At 37.5% G+C, this 21,725-nt stretch overlaps 1 protein-coding gene across 1 annotated transcript in view; it reads left to right on the top strand.

The window, feature by feature from the left end:
- The first annotated feature begins 994 nt into the window (after window positions 1–994).
- PFDN1 (prefoldin subunit 1) overlaps window positions 995–21,725 on the top strand; it is a 59,897-nt gene continuing 39,166 nt past the window's right edge. Inside the window, exons 1-2 of the mRNA XM_012646388.1 lie at window positions 995–1,069; window positions 4,334–4,500. Coding sequence (XP_012501842.1) covers window positions 1,037–1,069; window positions 4,334–4,500 — 200 coding nt within the window. The 5' untranslated portion in view covers window positions 995–1,036. The remainder of the gene's footprint in view (window positions 1,070–4,333; window positions 4,501–21,725) is intronic.

The following is a 21,725-nucleotide window of genomic DNA, read 5'->3' as shown; positions in this document are numbered from 1 at the left end:
TTACAGCCGAGATTCTCAAAATGTGGTCCACAGGAAACTTGCATCATCAGGTCACTGGGGAAGTGCGCAAAAGTGCAAATTTTCAGGCCCCATTCTCAAATATTCTAAGTAAGAAGGTTTGGGATGAAACCTGGAGAACCTGTTTGTTTGCTCTTTTTAAACAAAATTATTTGACCTCTTGTGTCCAGGTCTTCGGGCAACATGCAGTAAAATTAAGTTCTTCTTGGGAAGAGCACTACAAACAAATATTCTAATGGTTCTCTCCATATTGGCAAGCCTGAGGTTCCGGACCTGTTCTCGCTCACCCCAGACAGAACGGGACTAGGTGAAGGACTTAATAAGGGTTTGACCTCATTTACATACATCTCAATTTAGCAGCACAAACTAAGTTATTTGTCAAATTACTTAAAAGCCACATAGGGCCGGCCGGGCACCGGGCACCGTAGCTCACGCCTGTAATCCTAGCACTCTAGGAGGCCGAGGCGGGCGGATTGTTTGAGCTCAAGAGTTCGGCACCAGCCTGACCAAGAGCGAGACCCCGTCTCTACTAAAAATAGAAAGAAATTAATCAGACAACTAAAAATATATAGAAAAAATTGGCCGGGCATGGTGGCGCATGCCTGTAGTCCCAGCTACTTGGGAGGCTGAGGCAGAAGGATTGCTTGAGCCCAGGAGTGTGAGGTTGCTCTGAGCTAGGCTGACGCCAGGGCACTCACTCTAGCCCGGGCCAAACAGTGAGACTATGTCTCAAAAAAAAAAAAAAAAAAAAAAAAAGGCACATACGAAATCTGAGCATTGGGCCGTCTCTGGAAGATGTGGAGGAGCAAGCTAGACCTGATCCGTCACATGGGGAAGACGGATTGAATTTGAAACCCGAATATTTCAAAGATGACCTGCGAGAGGAAGGGGAGCGAAGCCAGGGTACTACAACTCATGCGCAGGCGCAGAAGAAAGGCCGGCGCTCAAACCGCGGCGCGCCCTTCCCCCACCTCTTTCAGGCCCTCTCCCACCGCGCAGGCGTGTAGAGTGCATCAAGATGGCGGCCCCCGTGGATCTGGAGTTGAAAAAGGTAAAAGAGGGTCTCGAGCAGGCAGAGGCTTCTCTTTGGCGGTCTAGGGGAGTGTGGAAAAGAGTATCGAGTGAGGCTCGAGTCTTGCGGAAAGAAAGGGGCTCCAAGGGACGAGAGAATGGCTTCCCAGAGTCCTAAAGCCAGACCAGGCCTCCTTAAGCAGGGGTTGCGGGGCGAGCGGCTCTTGCTGAATAGGAGCCGTTTGGGCTGGGTCGGGTAAGTCTGCGGGTCTGTCCACTCATTCTGAGCTCCAGAGCCATTTCATTGCTTTTGGAGCCTTCAGGGACTCAGTTTCATAGTAAGAACTGAAGAGAGCGTTTCAAACTGAAGCCTCTTCGGACCCCTTGCCTGAGCTGAGGCATGTTATTCTGCCTCCTCATTTGCTTTGGAAAACTCCAAGTCCAGCCTTTGTTTTTCGGCTATTTATTCTCTCCCATACTTTGAACGTTCTCGGTATCTACAGTTTAGAAAGTCAGACGTCTATTGTTACAGCAATGTTATTTCAGGGCTTTGGCCCACTGTTCCTCCCTTTTTGGAACGCTTGTGAAAAGAAAGTCCTGTAAAGTTTTCCAAATAAAATTGATATCAGATGGAGTTGAATTTCTCCTTGTTCAGACAGTTGCTTATAAATGTGTTGTTACTCAGAAGGATTTTTCCCACCTGAGAATGATCATGATCCTAACACCACTAATAACCCAAAACCATATGCTTTGGGGGATGGCGTGGGGCAGATTGGAAAGGATCCTAGATTTCATCTAGTTTAAATCTATAATACTTCTCTAGAAAAGGAAACAGTTCCAGAAAAGACTCAGTCAGAGGAATCCGATATGCTCTGTCTTCACACTTTTTTGACCACTACTTTAGGTTCTTAAGGTGAGCAGCATCTTAAGACCGCCTCCTGTGAACCTGTGCGTGAGAAACAGGACAGCTGAAATAGTTGTTCATAATGAATGAAGCTATTTGCTATCACCCTGAGAATATTATGTGTTTGTGTCTTGTGTCTTTGTCATTCTTGTCTTGGAATTGGTAAATTTAGCCCTTACGAGGTGCTCGCTAATGCTGTAATATCTTAGCTTTTTTTTTTTTTTTTTGAGACAGAGTCTCACTTTGTTGCCCAGGCTAGAGTGAGTGCTGTGGTGTTAGCCTAGCTCACAGCAACCTCAGACTCCTGGGCTCAAGTAATCCTACTGCCTCAGCCTCCCAAGTAGCTGGGACTACAGGCATGCGCCACCATGCCCGGCTAATTTTTTTTTCTATATATTTTTAGCTGTCCAATTAATTTCTTTCTATTTTTGGTAGAGACGGGGTCTCGCTCTTGCTTAGGCTAGTCTCGAACTCCTGAGCTCAAACAATCCGCCCGCCTCTGCCTCCCAGAGTGCTAGGATTACAGGCGTGAGCCACCGTGCCGGGCCCAGTATCTTAGCTTTAACAATATACTTGCTCCTTAGCAAATTGTACAGAGCAATCAAATAATACCTGGAATTTTACATTTCAAAACAAAATTGTGCATTCTAAAAATTTACCTTTTTTCTATTAAAAGTTCAAACCGAGGTCAGGGTTTAGTGATAGCTAACAAGAGTACAACTGTGGAAGGACTTACCTCCCAGTACTGTTTGAATTTGTTGCTAAGAAACAAGTGGACAATGAATGCAAACTAAGAAAATGATTACAGGCTTGAATAGTTTCGACAACCAAATGAATTAAATAAAAAAAGAAATTTGTTTAAAGGTTTTATCTTCTAATGTCTTTACAAGGTCTTTTTTTTGGGGTGGAAACTAGTAGGAAATTTCAGGCACCTCTTCCTCAAAGTAAATCTTTCGAAACCTTACTGGTAGGTGAGAACAAAGTCAGAATAAAAGTTATATGGTAGCCTTTGTTATGTATTACAGTCACAAATGTTCCTATTAAGGCATAAATTTGACAGCATGTGAAAGTCATTCCAGGCACTTCAACAAGAGTATCTAAGAACTGTTTTTCTCCCTCTCTCCCTCCTCCTCTCTCCCTTCTCCTCTCTCCCTTCTCCTCTCTCCCTTCTCCTCTCTCCCTTCTCCTCTCTCCCTTCTCCTCTCTCCCTTCTCCTCTCTCCCTTCTCCTCTCTCCTTACTTTGAGGAAGAGGTGCCCAAAATTTCCTACAGCATGTGAAAGTCATTCCAGGCACTTCAACAAGAGTATCTAAGAACTGTGTTTTTTTCCCTCCCTCCCCCTCTCTCCCTCCCCCCTCTCCCTCCCCTTTTGGTCTTTGTCCAAAAAATACTTTATTGTGAATATTACTGGGCAGTAGAATGGAAAGATTTCTGAACTAAGGTGTCAGAAGAAATGGATTAAAATACTTCACCTAATAGTTGCTCAATCCTGTGTAAGCCACTTTTATCTCTTAACTCATTTAGTTACTTAATTATAATAGTAAATTGTGGATGATGAAACTGCCATCCCTAACTCAGGATTACTGGGAGGAGTAAATGAGATATTTATTATTATATCCCTCATTAATGTTCTCATATTAATATTCCCATGTTAATATTTCAAATTCATGTGGGAAAGGGCTTTGAAAACTAGTGTAATACAAATGTAGTGAGTTGATACTTTTATGGTTCTTGTTTTAAATCTCTGGGTTTCATCTCTTGACTGTTGCATTTATTGCTTTTATTACTTCTTGAGTACTTGCTACTTGATATGGTTCTTTTTTTTTTTTTTTTTGAGACAGAGTCTCTCACTCTGTTGCCTGGAGTAGAGTGCCGTGGTGTCATCCTAGCTCACAGCAACCTCAAACTCCTGGGCTCAAGCAATCCTGCTGCCTCAGCCTCCCGAGTAGCTGGGCCACCATGCACCACCATGCCCGGCTAATTTTTTTCTATATAGATTTTTAGTTGTCCAAATAATTTCTTTCTATTTTTAGTAGAGATGGGGTCTCGCTCTTGCTCAGGCTGGTCTCGAACTCCTGACCTTGAGCCATCCACCCGCCTCGGCCTCCCAGAGTGCTAGGATTACAGGCGTGAGCCACCGCGCCCGGCCTTGATATGGTTCTTATTTAATGTGCATTCGTTTTGCTTCAAATTGATTGCATCTTCTGAGGACGTAGGAGATTCAATATTTAGCATAGTGACTTGATCATTTACAATTATATTGACTTATCGATGTTTGCTTTGGTAAATTTCACAACCTTTGTCTCTGGTTAGCATGTTTGGTTTTAAGATATTTGGATTTGACTTAAATGTTTCCTGTAAAATGTTTTACCTACTAAATCATGGACTTGTTTTTATTAGGCCTTCACAGAGCTTCAAGCCAAAGTTATTGACACTCAGCAGAAGGTGAAGCTTGCAGACATACAGATTGAACAGCTAAACAGAACGAAAAAGCATGCACATCTTACAGATACAGAGATTATGACTTTGGTAGATGAAACTAACATGTATGAAGGTGTAGGAAGAATGTAAGTAAAATATATCCTTAATAAGATTATCTCGGTAGATCTTTTGTCTGAATTAAATCAGAATTTGTTCATTTTAAAACTTGAGTTAAAGTATCATAGAAATAATTTTAAAGATCATCTAGTCAAATATCTTCTTTTTTTAAAAGTGAGAAAGTGAACCTCAGATATAAATGTTTAATTTTAGACTTTGAAGTACGTTTCTTAAATACTTCTCCCTTCTCTCAAGTGTGTAATTTCAATGATAAAAATATGATTTGTTATGCGAGGATGTTTATAATAATTTTGTATTGTGTATGAAGATTTATTTAAGTAGGTTTAGTTTTAACCTCATCTTCCCTACCTAATTTATTAGGGGTGATACAAATCATAAATCTTTTAGATGTCTGACCAGTGTTGTAAAATAAAAATAAAGATTCAATTGTCATTTAAATACACTCATTTTAAGTGTCATATATTATTCTGGTAGGAGGACAGCTCCATATGTGAGAAATCTAGTAAACCTGTTTACTTTTTGTGTTAATTATTATACAATTAACCACCTACATTTCACTTTTTTCCTTTTAAAAAACGTTATCCTTGTGAGAGAGAATAGGTCTGCTTCATATTCTCTGAGCAGAAAAAAAAGAATGGAAAAGCCCTTAAGTACAGGTCACATTCCATTACAGTGAGCTAAAAGGTGAAGACTGATTTTTTTAAGTGGGGGGAGGTATGGGAGGAAGGTTTCTCTGAAATTTGATCTTTGAGTATTACTTAGTAAGTGGATCATTACTTCAAATTTGGAGATCTTTTCGTTAGAATGGAATTTGACCTCAGTCTTGGGATGACTTGTTTTGTGATTGATTTGAAAGAAGCATAACATGTAAAATTTAATAATGGCTTTGGACTGACATCATGAGAAGTAGACTGTGCTCATGACTGACTATATCTTTCTGGATAAGAGATAGATTATGGTAAACTGTTCATCTGATTTGCTTTCTCAGAATGAACAATATAACTAATTTTATCTCCAAGTTCATATTTTTCATTTTAGCTTGTTTTAAAAGGATGAGAAACCCAATTTGAGAGTTTGTTACTGGGACACAAAAGAATTGGGATGAGAACAAAGTAGAACCCTTGCGTATGTGTCTATGTAGTATGAAGTACATTGTTGGCATTCACTACAGGATAATTTTATCCTTAATGTGAATATCGTTAGGTCTTAAAACAGTAATGCTGGCTTTTCTAGCATGCCTATTAACATGTACTTGGATTTCACATCACTGCACTAGCCTTTGTTTGCAGCAGTTAAAGAATCTCTTTTAAAATAGAAAAACTCTTTCACTATCTTTGGCCTTTTGAGCTACAATGAAGTTTTTATTTTTAATTAGAATAATTGCATTTATTAAACATTCTGCAAAAGTGATAAGAGAGTTGTTTTTTTTTTACATACTGTCCAAAGTGCTACAGATAGGTTGTATTCCACACAAAGAATTTCTTAAAAGAAATGTGTAGTTTTAAATGTTTAGATAAAGTTGGGCTCCTACATGATTTCAAACTTCGGTTTTAAATTTGACTTTTGTGCTTTATGCATCTCACTGGGAGTGTGGGTTTGGCCCTGTGTCGTAGGGGCATGTAAGGTGAATAGCGTTTGTTGTTTGGCTAGAGTATTAGTGCCCTGAGAGGAAGAAAAGACTTGCTGAGTATTAGTCTGGTCATGAGGATGTTCTCTTTCTTGATGCTAAACCTGAAATATCTATTTCTGAATTTATAGTCTTGAGTAATTTTGGGTATCATTGTGATTCACTTCTTTAATTCTAGTCTTTACCTTAATTTGTCTTTTCTTTTCCTTTTTGAGTATTACTTGGTAATTTTGATTAGAATACAAATTTTCCTCAAATTTTTGTTTTAAAACCGCAGATTATAAAATCCCAAACTCTATTTTTGTTTTAGAATCTGCTGTAGATTTTTCAGTTGCTGAAATTAAGGCCTCATTGTTTGTACCTGGACTATTATTAATACAATAGCATCTTAACTGTTATTTTTTCTTGCTTTCATTCTGTCTATTCAAATCCATTCTTCACATGTTACCAGAAGTGGTCCCATCAGTAGTCTTCATAAAATCCTTTGTTCATCCTCTGTTGTACACAGGATAAAATCTAAACTCCTTGGCCTAGCATTTTAGGTTATTCATAATCTGCTCTTAATTTACCCTTCTAGCCTCAGGTTCCACCACTCTCTTTTTCCAGACTCAGGATAGCATGTACATTTCATCTAATGGACTTACCTCCTTTCACTGGTTATGTGTTACCTGGTGAAAAGAATTTTGAGGTCTCATATGAGCTTTAAACATGCTTTAATTGATTAGTGACGTCTGTCATAGGGTGGGGGTAGAAGAGTAGTAGCACATGTACCAGAAATTGTTATCCTGACCCTTACCACATAGGATTTCCTCACACATGCCATATTTTTGTGCCTTTTTGCTTTTGCTCATCTGTCCTTGGCTGGCAATGCCCCTCTTTCACTTGTGAAATTCTCAACCTTCAAGACAGCTAAAATCTTACTTTGCCTCTGAAGATTTTTTCAGTCCCTGGGACAGACTCATTTACTCTTTCCTTGGTGATACCAGGGTTTTTATTCCTACAACTAGTAGAGCATGTTGAGTGTGTAGGTGTGTTTTAAATGGGTCAGTTTCCTCAGCGAGATTGTCAGCTCTGTGAAACCATATACGTATATTATCTTTGTTTCCTCCTTTTTCAGTATAATGTCTGGCACAAAAATAGGTGTTAAATAAATGTGTGTTGATTTGAACTTAATCTGATTCTTTCTCTTGCCTAAAATAACAAATAACTGCATTTTCTTTTGGTTCTTTAGAAAAAGCGTATTTAGAAAGTGTCAGAGACTTAAGAATTAGAGTTCATTATTCTGTTTTAATATATGATTAAGTCAAGATGAAATTATAAAAATAACGTATTTTGACTAAGATCAAAAGAATTGTTTCTGACCAAAATTATGTCCTTTGATCTGACAAGATTCTTTATTGAATCTGTTGAAGAGGTTGACTAATTCTCAATGCCAGCCAGTTGCAGGGATATTCAGTCAGAACTGACAATATAGAAAGCTCAGACCTTTAGAATTATGCTGAGAGTAGTGTAATCCTTGGAAAATAAAGGCTGTTCTATGCAGAATAATATCAATATAACTGTATCTATTTTACCTTCCTCATCTTCACATAGAATGAAAATCAGATTTTTCTTTTTAGGGAATGTATTTAGTTAAATCATTGCAAGTCCAGATGTCTTTCAGCTTGTAACTGTGGAGAGATTTGGTGGTGTTAAATACCTCTTATACGTGGCTATTTTTGGTTTAAAACAAGGAAAGTCAAACTACAGGGTGAGAGATGATGAATCGCTATATACTGTAAGCTCTGAGTATTTCATGCTCAAAGCTATATTCCATCCAGTCTTTTGGCATGTTGCCAGCACATTTTAGTTCTCTTACTTCATATTCTTTGGAGAGGCTGTTATGTAGCCTGATACTACTACCACCAATTTCTAGTTTTGCTACTTAAGCTGTTTGTGAGCTGACCTCACCATGCTGCTTTGAGAACTATGATGAAAGTTACAACTGTGGAATGATCTGTCTGAATATTTGGAAATGTTTGTCTTTGCATCTTTCTAGCATGCATGGAGGGAATGGACAGATCTCAAATAAATGTTATGTGACATTTCTTATATTTTTTTTCATGGATGAGAATTCATTTATAATCGCTTGTGGGAGTTTTCTTTTTACTTTGCATAGTAGAGCATAAGAGTATTTTTAAAATAAGAATTACATTTGAAAGTGCACATGAATGACATTTAACCATGCTAGTGTTTGAAAGAACCATCATTAGAGTAGATATAAACTTATTTATTAACAATAGGTATGATCCTGACCCTGATTTGATGTCAGGTCTATTATTCTAATACGCTTTTTGCTTGATGTTAAATAATATTCCTTCTTTCCAAAAGAGACAAATCAGCTTTTTATTTTTCTAATATAGGAGGAACTTGAGTAGATTAGCCTTTCAGAAGAACGATTAGTGCCTTTAAAAAACTTGAACCTAACTAAAAATAACTTTGTAGCATATTTAAACTAATTTAGAGGTATGCTACCATTCTGTGGGTATTTTTTTACGTTTAAGGAACTAAGAATGAACAATGGTATAAATCTGCCAACTAGATAAGTGTCTAGCAATGCAGAAATTGCTGTTTGGGAGCAGTGTTGCTATTTCTACTTGTTGAAGTAATTTAACGGTTGATCTCTAATGGTTGAAAGATCCAGAAGCATAACAGTTAAGATAAAAGCACAGGTAGAAATTAAAACAGTAGGTGTATTGCTGGTGGGTAACAAATTTTAGAAAATCTAAATAGTTAAGAAATTTTTCAACTAATTGGGATGTAGAAATCTGAACTCTTCATGACAGCTTGGTTGAAATTCCCTTTGTTTAAAATTTATGTTGGTTTTGTTTTGATCTTATTTGTTAATTTGGATGTTGACCTGTAGTTGGAATTGTGCCATTTAGTAAAGGCAGAATGAAATATTTGCAGTTTCTCTAAGTTTAGTTATTTAAATATTAATAGAAAGGAATATAGTCATGCTGCTTCAAGTTTTGCAACCATTTTGCAATTTCATGTAGCTGTAGAATTGGTCTTCCAGTCAATTGGAGATAATTTTAAAACTGAAGAAATAGTCATACGATATTTTATTCCTTCAGTGGCAAAGTAAGTTTAGGAAATAAAATAAAAATTTTGGTGTAGTAAATATTCTTGATACTGTTGATAAATACTGTTGATACTGTAGTAAAAATAGTTTACATTGTTGCTTTCCTTTCACCAGAATCAAGTTTAGATATTTAGTGCATGCTACAAGATGAAAAAAAGTAAAATGTGTGAGATTACTTTTAAGAGCCACATTGCAAATGCAAATTTACAAATTCCTTTTATACCCTTTTTAAGATATTAATCTGTATTTTAGAGTAGAGAAAATGAAGCAAAGATAAAATAATTGTTAAAGGTAAGAAGAGATTTTTTTAAAGTTTTTTTTATTTTTTAAATTTTACTTAAGGAAGAGAAGTTCTTGGTGTTCAGCTGCTTTTACTAATAGAATATGACCCACCCTTCTTGTGTTTTTATACAGAGCCATTTAAAGTCATGGCTTTCATTGCCCAGAGTTCTAAGGAAGAAAAACAACTTTTCCTGTTGTGCAGAGAAAAATGACTTCAGTTTTGTTGATGTCAAATATGTATATAACCCCAGATGGGCACACTCTTCTCTTCCATAGATGTAGTGCTCTGGGGAGAGGAGATTTTTGAGTAATATTCTTAATTTCCTTAAATTGTCAATGATTTAAAAACTTGGTGTTCATTATAACTTTGCTGTCTAGAATGACATCACTGTTTTTATGCCAGGGAAGTTAACAAACATTTGCGTAAGAATTACATAGTCATGTTTCTTCTGCAGACAAGTACCTTTTAATAATTCTTTCCATTCTTCCCCTCCCATATCCCCCAGAATGCAAACATTCTCACTGAAACACAGGAAATAAATTTTGAAAATGTTGTGCTAATTAGAAGTCTGTTGTTAAAAAAAAAAGGGAGAAAAAGTCTGTTATCTTGGAGAGTACAAACCTGCTAAAATAATTTTTTTTTATTTAACGTGTCCTTGTTATGGGGTTACTTATTTTAGGCTTTGAACATGTTTAAAAAACATAAATGTAATTGATTCATTTAGTTACTTGGAAGACTTTGCTTCTGCATTCCTGACATCAAAAGATCTGGCTTTTTTTAAAACAAAGGATTAAATAAAATCTGCCTTTTTAGTGTGAAAGTAGCAGTTATTTAACAACACAACAGGATACTACAGCATATCCTCATTGGTGATAACCAAGAATCAATATATTTAATTGGGGGAAGGGTGAAAAGTGCCATTTAGTTACTGCTCCTATGTAAATAAAAATAAAGGTAGCAGCAATCTTGAATTGTGTTACTTTGTCACTGAGGAATTGTGTGCTGTAACTGACTTAACTGACTTAAATGCAACTGACTTAACTGACATAAGCTGAATTTCTCTGAAAAGAGAACAGTCAGTTTTAAGCAGTACCAAGAATTTTCTGAGTTTAGCTGCCATTTATCTCATAGTGACAAATTTACTGTCTAATCCGAGAGCGAGGACTGAAATGTTCATGTCAAGGAACATAATCTTAATGAAATATCCAAAAAGGAGCTCAGAAAAATATTGACCTAAAAGGTGAGAGTCAGTCAGTCCCTATATTAATATATGAACACGTATTTGGTAATTATTAGTAGACTTACTAGTATGGTATTCTTTTCTTTCTTACTTCTTATATCAGGAATTGCTGTGAACTGCAAATATTTTTTACCCTGATGGAGTAATTGGGATTGTAGTGCGTTACATGCACCATCAGGGGCTGTGCTTTTGTGGAGAGTGTATGCTCATTTTATTTTTAGAAGTTAAATTTAAATGGACATGTCTGGGAGAATGTTATCTCCTTGTCCTCCCAGAAACTCCTATTACCAACTCTTGTTTTGAGGAAGATCAATTACCTTGAAATGGACCAGATTGGACCAGATTGGAAGACACTATTCTTTTGGCTTTAAAGAGGACTTGAAATGTTGTGATATCAAAATTTGCACAGCAACAGGAGCCTAGTATTAAAAATGTATCCTTAAATAGATATGAGCATGACCGCCCTAAGCCCAACCTTTTACGTTGGCTCAGAGTAAAAAGATTTGGACCACAATATGCATCCTGTATGTGTGCGTCTGACTGAGACTTTTGCATTTGTGCCAAAGTATATTTATATTTCTCTGTGACTTTCTGCTTTTGTACCAGTTGTTTTCTCTTCCGTATGTGTCCTTCAATACTCATTGGATGTTAATCTTTTACTGTCCAGTTGTTATATTTTACCCAATGTTATATTTCAGTCTACTAGTAAAATAAAGATCACATCTTGGAAAAAAGTTGTAGAATAGCTCAGTGCTTATATGTGGAATTGTTTGGGGTTTGATGAGGCCGGAGTAAAAGTGGTAAACATCAGAGGTGATTATTTACCAGAATACTTAGAATACCAAATAGTAACCCAAAATAAACATCATGTTTAAAATAGATTCACATACTACTGCTTCCATTTCAGGAGTAGCAGTTTTGATTTAAAAATAGAGAGTGATTTTTAATTATTACAAATTGAACTTAGCAGTGTGTGTCACTTATGTAGAGCAAGGAACATTTATATGGGATTGGGTTCCAGAAGGGACCATGTTTCTCTAATAATTCCAATGAGTTCTCATCCTCATCTTATTTGACCTATCAGTAGTAGTTAGTCCAGTTGATCTTTCTTCCTTGAAGCACTTTCTTCCCTTGGCTTTCAGGATAGCACCTCTTGGTTTTCCTCCTACCTCACTGGCCATTCCTTCTCAGTCTCCTTTACTATTTCCTTTCTGTCACATTCATAAATATTAGATTGACCTTGGGCTTAGCCCTTGGATTTTTCCTCTTCTCTTGTCTATACATACTTAGTCTCTTAATGATCTCATCCAGGCTTATCTCTTTAAATGCCTTTTTATATACTGACAACTCCCAGATATTTCTCTTTAGCTTAGACCCCTTCCCTGAACTCCAAACTCATACATCCAATTACCTGCTCTACATCTCCATTTGATGGTCTAATAGGCATCTCAAAATTACCTTGGCCAAAATAAAATTCTTGTTGTTTGTAAATAAACCATCTCCTCCCTCAGTCTTCATTTCAGTAAATGGCTTTCCATCTTTTCAGTTCTTCCAGATCTTGGAGTCATCTTTGGTTCTTCTCTTTCAATCTTACATTCTATTTGTTAGCAAATACTATTGACTCTATCTTTAAATTTGTCCAGAATCTGAAAACTTCTAACCACTGCCCTGGTCTAAGCTACCATTGGATTATAGCAGTTGTCTCCTAACTGGGCTCTTTGCTTTTGTCCTTACAACTTTATGGTCTGTTTCCAACTGATCAGCCAGAGTGATCCTTTCAAAGCATAAGTCAGATCACTCTAGTCAGAATCTTCAGTGGACATCCCATTTCATCGGTGAAAAAGACCAAGACCAGCAATGGTCTCTCTTCCTGAAGCCTTCTTCCAGATATCTCCATGGCTTACTCCTCCTCCTCTTTCAGGTCATTACTAAAAAGGCAGTGAGGCCTTTCATGACCATCCTATTTAAAATTATACGCATACCCACACCCTCATTTATTTGCCTCTTGTTGGCTTTATTTTTCTCCATGGCACGTTTCATCATCTGGTATACCATAGTTCTAATTGTCTTTCTTAAATCAACATTATTGAGGTGTAACTTATATACAGTAAAGTGCATTCATTTTGGGAGTACAGTTGGGTGAATTTTGGCAAATGTAATCATCACCCTAATCATGATATAGAACATTTGCATCATCCCATAAAAGTTCCTTCTTGCTTCTACCAAGTCAATCCTCCCCTCCCTTAGTCCCAGCTCCAGGCAGCTGCTAATCTGATTTCTATTATTGTAGATTAACTTTTCCTGTTTTAGAACTTTATATAAACGTAATATATAAATGGAGTCATTATAGTATGTACTTCTTTGTGTGGCTTCCTTCACTGAGTATACTGCTTCTGAGAGAGTACCCCGTGTTGTGTATGTCAGGCCTCCTCAGGGACTGTATACTAGCTTCGTTTCCACTTATTTCAGTACTCTTGCCTCTGTCCTTCTCTCTGGATTTGCTGGCTTTATCTTCAGGTTGGCTGTAGGAGTTCCAAGGATTTCATTCAGACATGTCAACATCCAGAGTTAGAAAAGTACCATCTTTTCTGGTGTCACTTTTGAAGGAACAAAGAAATCTTTCCCAGAAGTCTTCTAATGGTCCACTTCTCACATTTCGTGACAAAAACTGAGCCAAATGTGCGGGCTTAAATCTTGGGAAATGGAACTGTCATGTTTGGGTAAGGCCAGTCAAGATTCTGCCTAGGATTCTTGAGTTACTTGGGGAAGTGGAGGGTACCCAAACAAAATTGGGGCTCTGTCAACAAAGAAAAGGAAACAGATATTGGGTAGCTAATTAGTGGTGTCTGCTAAAATCATCAACAATCATTACAATGACCAGTAATCAAGGGCTAACTACATTAAAACTGTTAATACATTTAGAATGAATTAGGTAGAGTTCAGTCAGGGAGTACAAACAGGTAGGAAGCTATGGAAGTAATTCAGGAGTGCAGTAATAAGGGCATAAATGAAGGTGGTGGAAGTAGAATGGAGAGGTAGAGGGTCATTGTGAGAGAAAGTGATAAATTGGGAATGTAGGGGGTAAAGGGGATACCTGCAATTTTGGGACTTAGGTGAGTGGGCATGTGGTGATATCATTGATAGAAGCTGATGTTGAGATTGTGAAAATTCTTGTAGGGAATGTTGGTGTGGGTCGATAAAATGAGTTTAATGTGGGATATAAGTAGAATGACCATTAGATGCTGGACATAGTGCAGGTGATAGGGGTTGATATTATTTTGAGGGTCATCAGCCAAGTTGAAGCCTTTAAAATAAGTGAATTCTATGAGGGACTTTGGGTAGAAAGAGCTTAGCAGAGAGCCTTGCATAGAGCTTGTAATATGGGTGCTGGAGAAGAAAAAGGATTGAGGGATTTATGGAAACGGTAGTTAATGAGGGGAACATGGATAGTGTAGTACAAAGATGTGGCAGCATCCTTCAGAGTTAGACTTGAGCAGACAGTGGTGTGTAGACTTCTTTTGCCTGAGAGATGGCAGATCCAGGTGGTATATTTCTGTGTTGTTTATTTTGTCGCTCAAATAGTTCCTCTTTGGCCATTGGGCCATTAGAAGCTTTTTCAGGTTTTCTCCTGTGTTCTTTTGACATGCTCACAACCTTTTTTTTTTTTTTTTAATTTATAGACTATTTTTTTAGAGCAGTTTTACAGAAAAATTGAGCGGGGAGCACAGAGCGCACTCACATAGTCCCTTTCCACCTTCCCCAACACCTCCAGTTTCTTCTCTTATTAACATCTTGCATCAATGTGGTACGTTTGTTACAATTGATAAAGGAATATTGATACATTATTGTTAACTAAGAGCCATAGTTCACATTAGGGATCATTGTGTTACATAGTTCCGGGTTTTGACAAATGTATAATGTATCCACTGCTACACAATCATACAGAATAGTTTCACTGTCCCCCAAATCACGTGTGTTCCACCTATTCATTCTTCCTCCTTCCCACCACTTCCATCCTTCCACCCCCATCTCCTCCCTGGTGACCACTGATCTTTTTACTGTTTCTATAGTTTTTTGCCTTTTCCAGAATGTGATAGTTGGAATGATGCAGTACGTAGCCTTTCATAGTGGCTTCTTTCACTTAGCAATATGCCTTTAAGGTTACTGTCTTTTTCTTTTTTTTCTTAAGAGACAGGGTCTTGCTGTGTTGCCCAGGCTGGCCTTGAACTCCAGTGATTCTCCGCCTCAGCCTCCTGTGTAGCTGGGACTATAGGCACATGCCACTGCTCCTGGCTCCTGTGTCTTTTTGTGGGTTGATAGTTCATTTCTTTTTTTTTTTTTTTTTGAGACAGAGTCTTGCTCTGTCACCTGGGCTAGAGTGCCATAGCATCAGCTTAGCTCAGAGCAACCTCAAACTCATGGGCTCAAGGGATCCTCCTGCCTCAGCCTCCCGAGTAGCTGGGACTGCAGGTGTGTGCCACCACGCCTGACTAATTTTTTCTTTTTTTTTTAGTTGCCCAGCTAATTTCTTTCTATTTTTAGTAGAGACAGGGTCTCACTCTTGCTGAGGCTGGTCTCAAACTCCTGACCTCAAGTGATCCTCCTGCCTTGGCCTCCCTGAGTGCTAGGAAGTTCCTTTATTTTTATTGTTGATTTATATTCCATTGTATGGGTGTACCACAGTTTGTTTATCCATTTGCCTATTGAAGGATATTTTGGTTGCTTCCAAGTTTTGACAGTTATGAGTAAAGCTGCTATAATATTCATGTAGATTTTTATGTGCACATGTGCTTGGTTATATGTTTAGCTTTGTAAGAACCTGCCAAACTGTCTTCCAAAGTGGGCTGTACCATTTTTGCATTCCCACCAGTAATGAATGAGAGTTTCTATTGTTCTGTATTTTCACGACCATTTGGTGTTTTCAGTGTTTTGGATTTTATCCATTATACTAGGTGAACAGTGGTATATCATTGTCGTTTTAGTTTACAGTTCCCCAGTGACATTTGATGTTGAGCATCTTTTCATGTGCTTATTTGCCATCTCTGTATCTTTGGTGAAGTGAGTGTTCAGATCTTTAGACAATTTTTTAATATGGTGGTTTGTTTTCTTTTTTTTTTTTTTTTGAGACAGAGTCTCACTCTGTTGCCCGGGCTAGAGTGCCGTGGCGTCAGCCTAGCTCACAGTAACCTCAAACTCCTGGGCTCAAGCGATCCTACTGCCTCAGCCTCCCAAGTAGCTGGAACTACAGGCATGCACCACCATGCCCGCCTAATTTTTTCTATATATATTTTTAGCCATCCAATTAATTTCTTTCTATTTTTGGTAGAGACGGGGTCTCGCTCTTGCTCAGGCTGGTCTCAAACTCCTGAGCTCAAACGATCCACCCATCTCGGCCTCCCAGAGTGCTAGGATTACAGGCGTGAGCCACCGTGCCCGGCCTGGTTTGTTTTCTTATTGTCGAGTTTTAAGAATTCTTTGTATAATTTGGATGCATGTCTTTTATCAAATATTCTCCCATCTGTAGCTTGCCTTTTCATTTTCTTTAGCCTTTTGTTTTTAAACTATTTCCTGACTTTCTCATTACTGCATGATGTTCCAGGTTCATCTTGTATTTTCCCTACCTGAGCCCTATGATCAGTCATTTCTTCAAGAAGCCCTGGTTTCTTGTTCTTCTTTTTTAGAATGCTGTGTAAATAGAATTATACCATGTGTAGCTGTTTCTGTCTTCTTTGATTTAGCATAATGCTTTTGAGATTTCATATTGCAGCATGTATCAGGGGTTTGTTCCTTTTTATTGCTGAATAGTGTTCCATTATATAATTGCACCAGTTACCTAAGAGTGAGATTGCTGAGTTGAATGGTATATTAGGAATGGTAATGATTACATTTATAAGAAGCTGCCAAACTCTTTTGCAAAGTGGTTGCACCATTTTATGTGCACAACAGCCAGAGATGTATGAGAGTTCTAGCTGCTTTGTATCCTCACCAACACTGGATATTGTCTTTTTTGTTGTTGTTTAATTCTAGCCATTCTAATAGGTGTCTTTTGATATCACATTGTGGTTTTAATTTGTTTTACCCTAATAACTAATATTGTTACATTAGTTACTTGTCATACTTATCGCTTCTTTCATGAGGTGTCCATTTAAATCCTTTGGCCATTTTTTTTAGATTAAAATTCACATAACGTAAAATTCACTATTTTACCCATTTAAAAGTGTATATAGTTCAATGGATTTTTTGTATTTGTAAAGTTGTGCAACCATTACCACTGTGTAATTCTAGAACATATTTGTCAACCCCAAGAGAATTCTCCATTAGCTATTATTCTAATCCCTCCCACTGCCTGCCCCTTACCCTCGTCCTGGGGAACTACAAATCTTTCTGTTTCTCTAGATTTGCCTATTATTGACATTTCACGTAAATGGAATCGTGCAATAAGTGATTGTGTCTTCTTAATGTTATATTTTAAAGCTTCATCTAGTTGTAGCATGTACTTCATTTCTTTTTATTGTTGAAATTGTTGAAATGTTATATTTTGTTGTGTGACTATATCACATTTTGTTTATCTGTTCATCTGTTGATGAACATTTGAATTGTTTCCACTTCTTGGCTATTATGAATAGTGCTGCTATGAACATTTGTGTACCAGTTTTTGTGTGGACATACTTTTTCATTTCAATTGGCTATATTCCCTGGAGTGGAATTGCTGAGTCTTATGGCAACTATGTTTAACCTTTTGAGGAACTGCCAGAATGTTTTCCATAGCAGCTGTACCATTTTATGTTCCTGCCAGCAATATATGAGAGAGTTCCAATTTCTCCATATTCTCTTCAACACTTGTTATTATCTTTTTGATTATTGCCATCCTAGTAGGTGTGATCATGTTTTTATTTTTAACCTATTTATGTTTTTTAATTTAAAGTAGATTTCTTGTTGGCTGCATATGGTTGAGTCACGCTTTTTAATCCAATCTGACAGTCATTGCCTTTTAATTGGGGTGTTTATATCATTTCTGTTTCAAGTTGTTATTGTTATAATTGGGCTTTAATCTCCCCTTTTGCTACTTGTTTTCTATTTGTCTCATTTATTTATTTATTTATTTTTTGAGACAGGGTCTTGCCCTGTCTTCTGGGCTAGAGTGCAGTGGTGTTATCATAGCTCACTTGCAACCTCAAATTCCTGGGCTCCAGCGATCTTCCTGCCTCAGCCTCCTGAGTAGCTGGAATTACAGGTGTGCGCCAGCACACTTGGCTAATTTTTCTATTTTTTGTAGAGATGGGGTCTTGCTCAAGCTGGTCTTGAACTCCTGGCTTCAAGCAATCCGCCCCGCCTAGGCCTCCTAAGGTGCTGGGATTACAGGCTTGAGCCACTGTGCCTGGCCTCATTTATTCTTTATTCCTTTGTTTTTCTTTTCCTGCCTTCTTTTGGATTGAGTATTTTTTATGGTTCTGTTTTATCTTTACTTTTGACTTAGTAGGTATTCTTCTTAAAATTTTTTTCATGTAGTGATTGTCCTATGTTTTACAATATACATCTTTAATTTATCATAATCTATCTTTAAATAATATTATACCACATTATGTCAAATCTCTCCCTCCCATCCTTTGTTTTATCATTATACATTTTACATATGTTATGAAGCCTACCACGTATTGCTATTGCTTTTGCTTTAGATCAGAGATTGGCAAGCTTTTTTCGTAATAGGCCAGATAATAAATATTTTTGTGGGCCATATAATACCCTATCATAACTCTCTCTTAACTCTGCCATTGTAGTGAGAAAGCAGTCATTGTCATTATATAAACAAATGAGCATTAGTGGATGGCCTGCAAACCATAGTTTGCTAACTCCTCTTTAGACAACATATTTTAGAATGATATTTCTTATTGTCATTATAAGACAGACATGCCTATTCATCTTAATTTATACTATTTCCAGTGCTTTTCATTTCTTTGTAAGTTGCCATGTGTTATCATACTCCTTCTGATGGAAGAACTACTTTTAACCTTCCTTATGGTGTATGTTTGCCAGAATAAACACCTCAGCTTTTGTTTGGATTTCTCTTTCATTTTTGGAAGATAATTTCACTGTGTATATAATGCTGGGTTAATAGCCTTTTTCTTTCAGTGCTTTGAAAATGTCACACCAGTGTCTTCCGTGCATAATTTGTGACAAGGAGTTGGCTGTAATTCTTATTTTTGTTTCTCTGGCTGCCTTTAAGATTTTTTTCGTCATCTTTGGTTTTTAATAATTTGATTATGCCATATTTAGGGCTTTTTGTTTTTGGTATTTGTTTTGCATGAGTGTCTTGGAACTGTGATTTGGTGTTTTTTGTTGCTTTGGAAAATTCTTGTTCATTATTTCTTCAGATGCTTTTTCTGCCCGATTCTCTGTCTCTTCTCCTTTTGGGTCTGTAATTACACATATATTGGAACACTTGATTTTGTTTGTCTTTTAGGTCTTAATGCTGTGTTCAATTTTTTTGTTTAGTTTTTTGTTGTTTTTTTTTTGAGACAGGATCTCGCTCTGTTGCCCCAGCTAGAGTGCCGTGGCATCATCATAGTTCACTGCAACCTCAAACTCCTGGGCTCAAACAATGCTCCTGCCTCAGCCTCCCGAGTAGCTGGGACTACAGACGTGTGCTGCCATGCCTAGTTGATTTTTCTATTTTTTGTAGAGACAGGGTCTTGCTTTTGCTCAGATTGGTCTTGAACTCCTCACCTCAAGCAATCCTCCTGCTTTGACCTCCCAAAGTGCTAGGTTTTATAATTTTTTATACCTTTTTTTCTCTCTATGTTTTAATTAAGTATCTTTCAGTTTACTTGAACTTTGCCCCACATCTAACTAGGAGCACTTTAAGTTAAATTCTGTGCTTGAGATTTCCTGGCTTATATAATTGGTTGAATTTAAGAGTTTGTGGGCCAGGCTCAGTGGCTCACGCCTGTAATGCTAGCCCTCTGGGAGGCCAAGGCAGGAGGATCGCTTGAGCTCAGGAGTTTGAGACCAGCCTGAGCAAGAGAGAGACTCTGTCTCTACTAAAAATAGAAAAATTAGCCGGGTGTGGTGTCGTGTGCCTGTAGTCCCAGCTACTCAGGAGGCTGAGGCAGGAGAATTACTTGAGCCCAGGAGTTTGAGGTTGCTGTGAGCTAAGCTGTCGCCATGGCACTCTAGCCCAGGTGACAGAGCAAGACTCTGTCTCAAAAAAAAGAAAAAGTTTGTGGTTATACATTCTTGGGGAGATTTTTGTTTTTTCATTTTATTCACTACTAAGGTACAGATAAAGCTTCTTTTATTGTGCTCTACTGAGAGGTAAGTTTATTTCTTTGCCCTTAGAATGATGGTAGAACCCTTTGGGAACCTGGCTTTAATAGAGGATTCTCCTAAGAGCATCCTACTTTGGATGGCCCCTTGGTTCTTTTTTCTTTTCTTTTCTTTTCTTTTCTTTTCTTTTCTTTTCTTTTCTTTTCTTTTCTTTTCTTTTCTTTTCGAGATAGGGTCTTGCTGTGTTGCTCAGGCTGGACTCGAACTCCTGGGCTCAAGCAATCCTCTTGCCTCAGCCTTCTGAGTAACTGAGACTATAGACTATAGGCATGTGCCACTGCTCCTGGCTGGCTCCTTGGTTTGGTTTTATCTCTTGTTTTATGTCCTGTTTCTGTGCCAATGTGGATGCTTAAGGTCTCTGGGATTCAGCAGTAACTCTCAGGGCAAAAGCCGATTTATTGCTTTCTTACATTCCTGAATTCCCAGTTTCACTTCATGTTGGGCCTTTGTGGAATCTTTCCTTTGCGTTAGCTCAGCAAAATGTTAAAAACTAAAAAAAAAAAAAGAAATGTTAAAAACTTTTTTTTTTTTTTTTTTGCTTTGTTTTTAATCAGAAGAAGTGTTCAGGATTTCTCCTCTTCATTATGCCAATAACATAAGTGTCTAGCTCACTGAGTATTCCACAATGTGGAAGTGCCATAATTTTTTAATTGCTTCCTACTAAGGGTTTTAGGTTATTTCTACTTTTTTCCTTATTAAAAAACCATGAAGAAAAATTTTTTGGCACGTAGATCTTTGTGTAGATGTGCAAGTAGCTTTTATCACCAGTGGAACAAGGCAAAGAAGCAAGATAGGTTCATTCTTATTCCATCTTTTCTGTGCTGCTGAATTTGTGGAGGCCTTGAAACCTAAATGCTGTTAGGATATGTTTTTGGAAATCCTGTAAAAATTTCCCACCCACATAAAGTGCACTGTCACAAGCATTTTGTTGTCCCTGAATAGCATATATCTAGGTGACCATACTTTGGAAGACAACATTGCCACCGATCTTACATTGTGTTTGGGCAGGTGAACAACACTTTTGAGTCATGCTGAGTTATAAGAAAGTAGAAGTCATGTACCAGCCTGCAGGACAATTCAGAACACAGCATCTGATATTTCTCAAATAATCAAAACCAAAAGCCATCAGAGAATTACGTTTTTCAGATGGCATAATTACGCATAAACGAGTGAGTAAAACAGCAGATTACAAGTCCTAGAAGAGTGGATAGTGCAGATCCACATGGCATTGATTTCCAGGTTTAAGAAGAGGACTTTTACAAAGCAGCAACTCTAGTCCAGGTATATAATCCTGAGTACTGTAAACACATTATCTACATACCATTTGTCATGTGAGAATACTTTCCCTCTTCATGGTTTATTTTTCCTTTGTGGTACATTTTGAACTCCAGAATCCTTTTCATAAACAGACAGGATCTCTGTGAGATTATCTACTTTGAGAAACTATACGTAATATTTATGATAATAAGACTCATCATCATGGTATATCCTTTCTCTTCAAAATAGCATCCGATAATTCAGTGCCTTTTTAAACAATAGATGTTTTCCAGAGACTTTTTTCGGAAATCATATGTTTCTTGGAGCCCTTTCCAATCTCCGCACAACCTATCTTTGTCTTTTTTTTTTTTTTTTTTT

This window comes from Propithecus coquereli, unplaced genomic scaffold (genome assembly GCF_000956105.1).
Source record: "Propithecus coquereli isolate 6110/MARCELLA unplaced genomic scaffold, Pcoq_1.0 Scaffold242, whole genome shotgun sequence".
Taxonomy (NCBI): Eukaryota; Metazoa; Chordata; class Mammalia; order Primates; family Indriidae; genus Propithecus; species Propithecus coquereli.
This window is presented reverse-complemented; position numbering and strand designations above follow the sequence as displayed.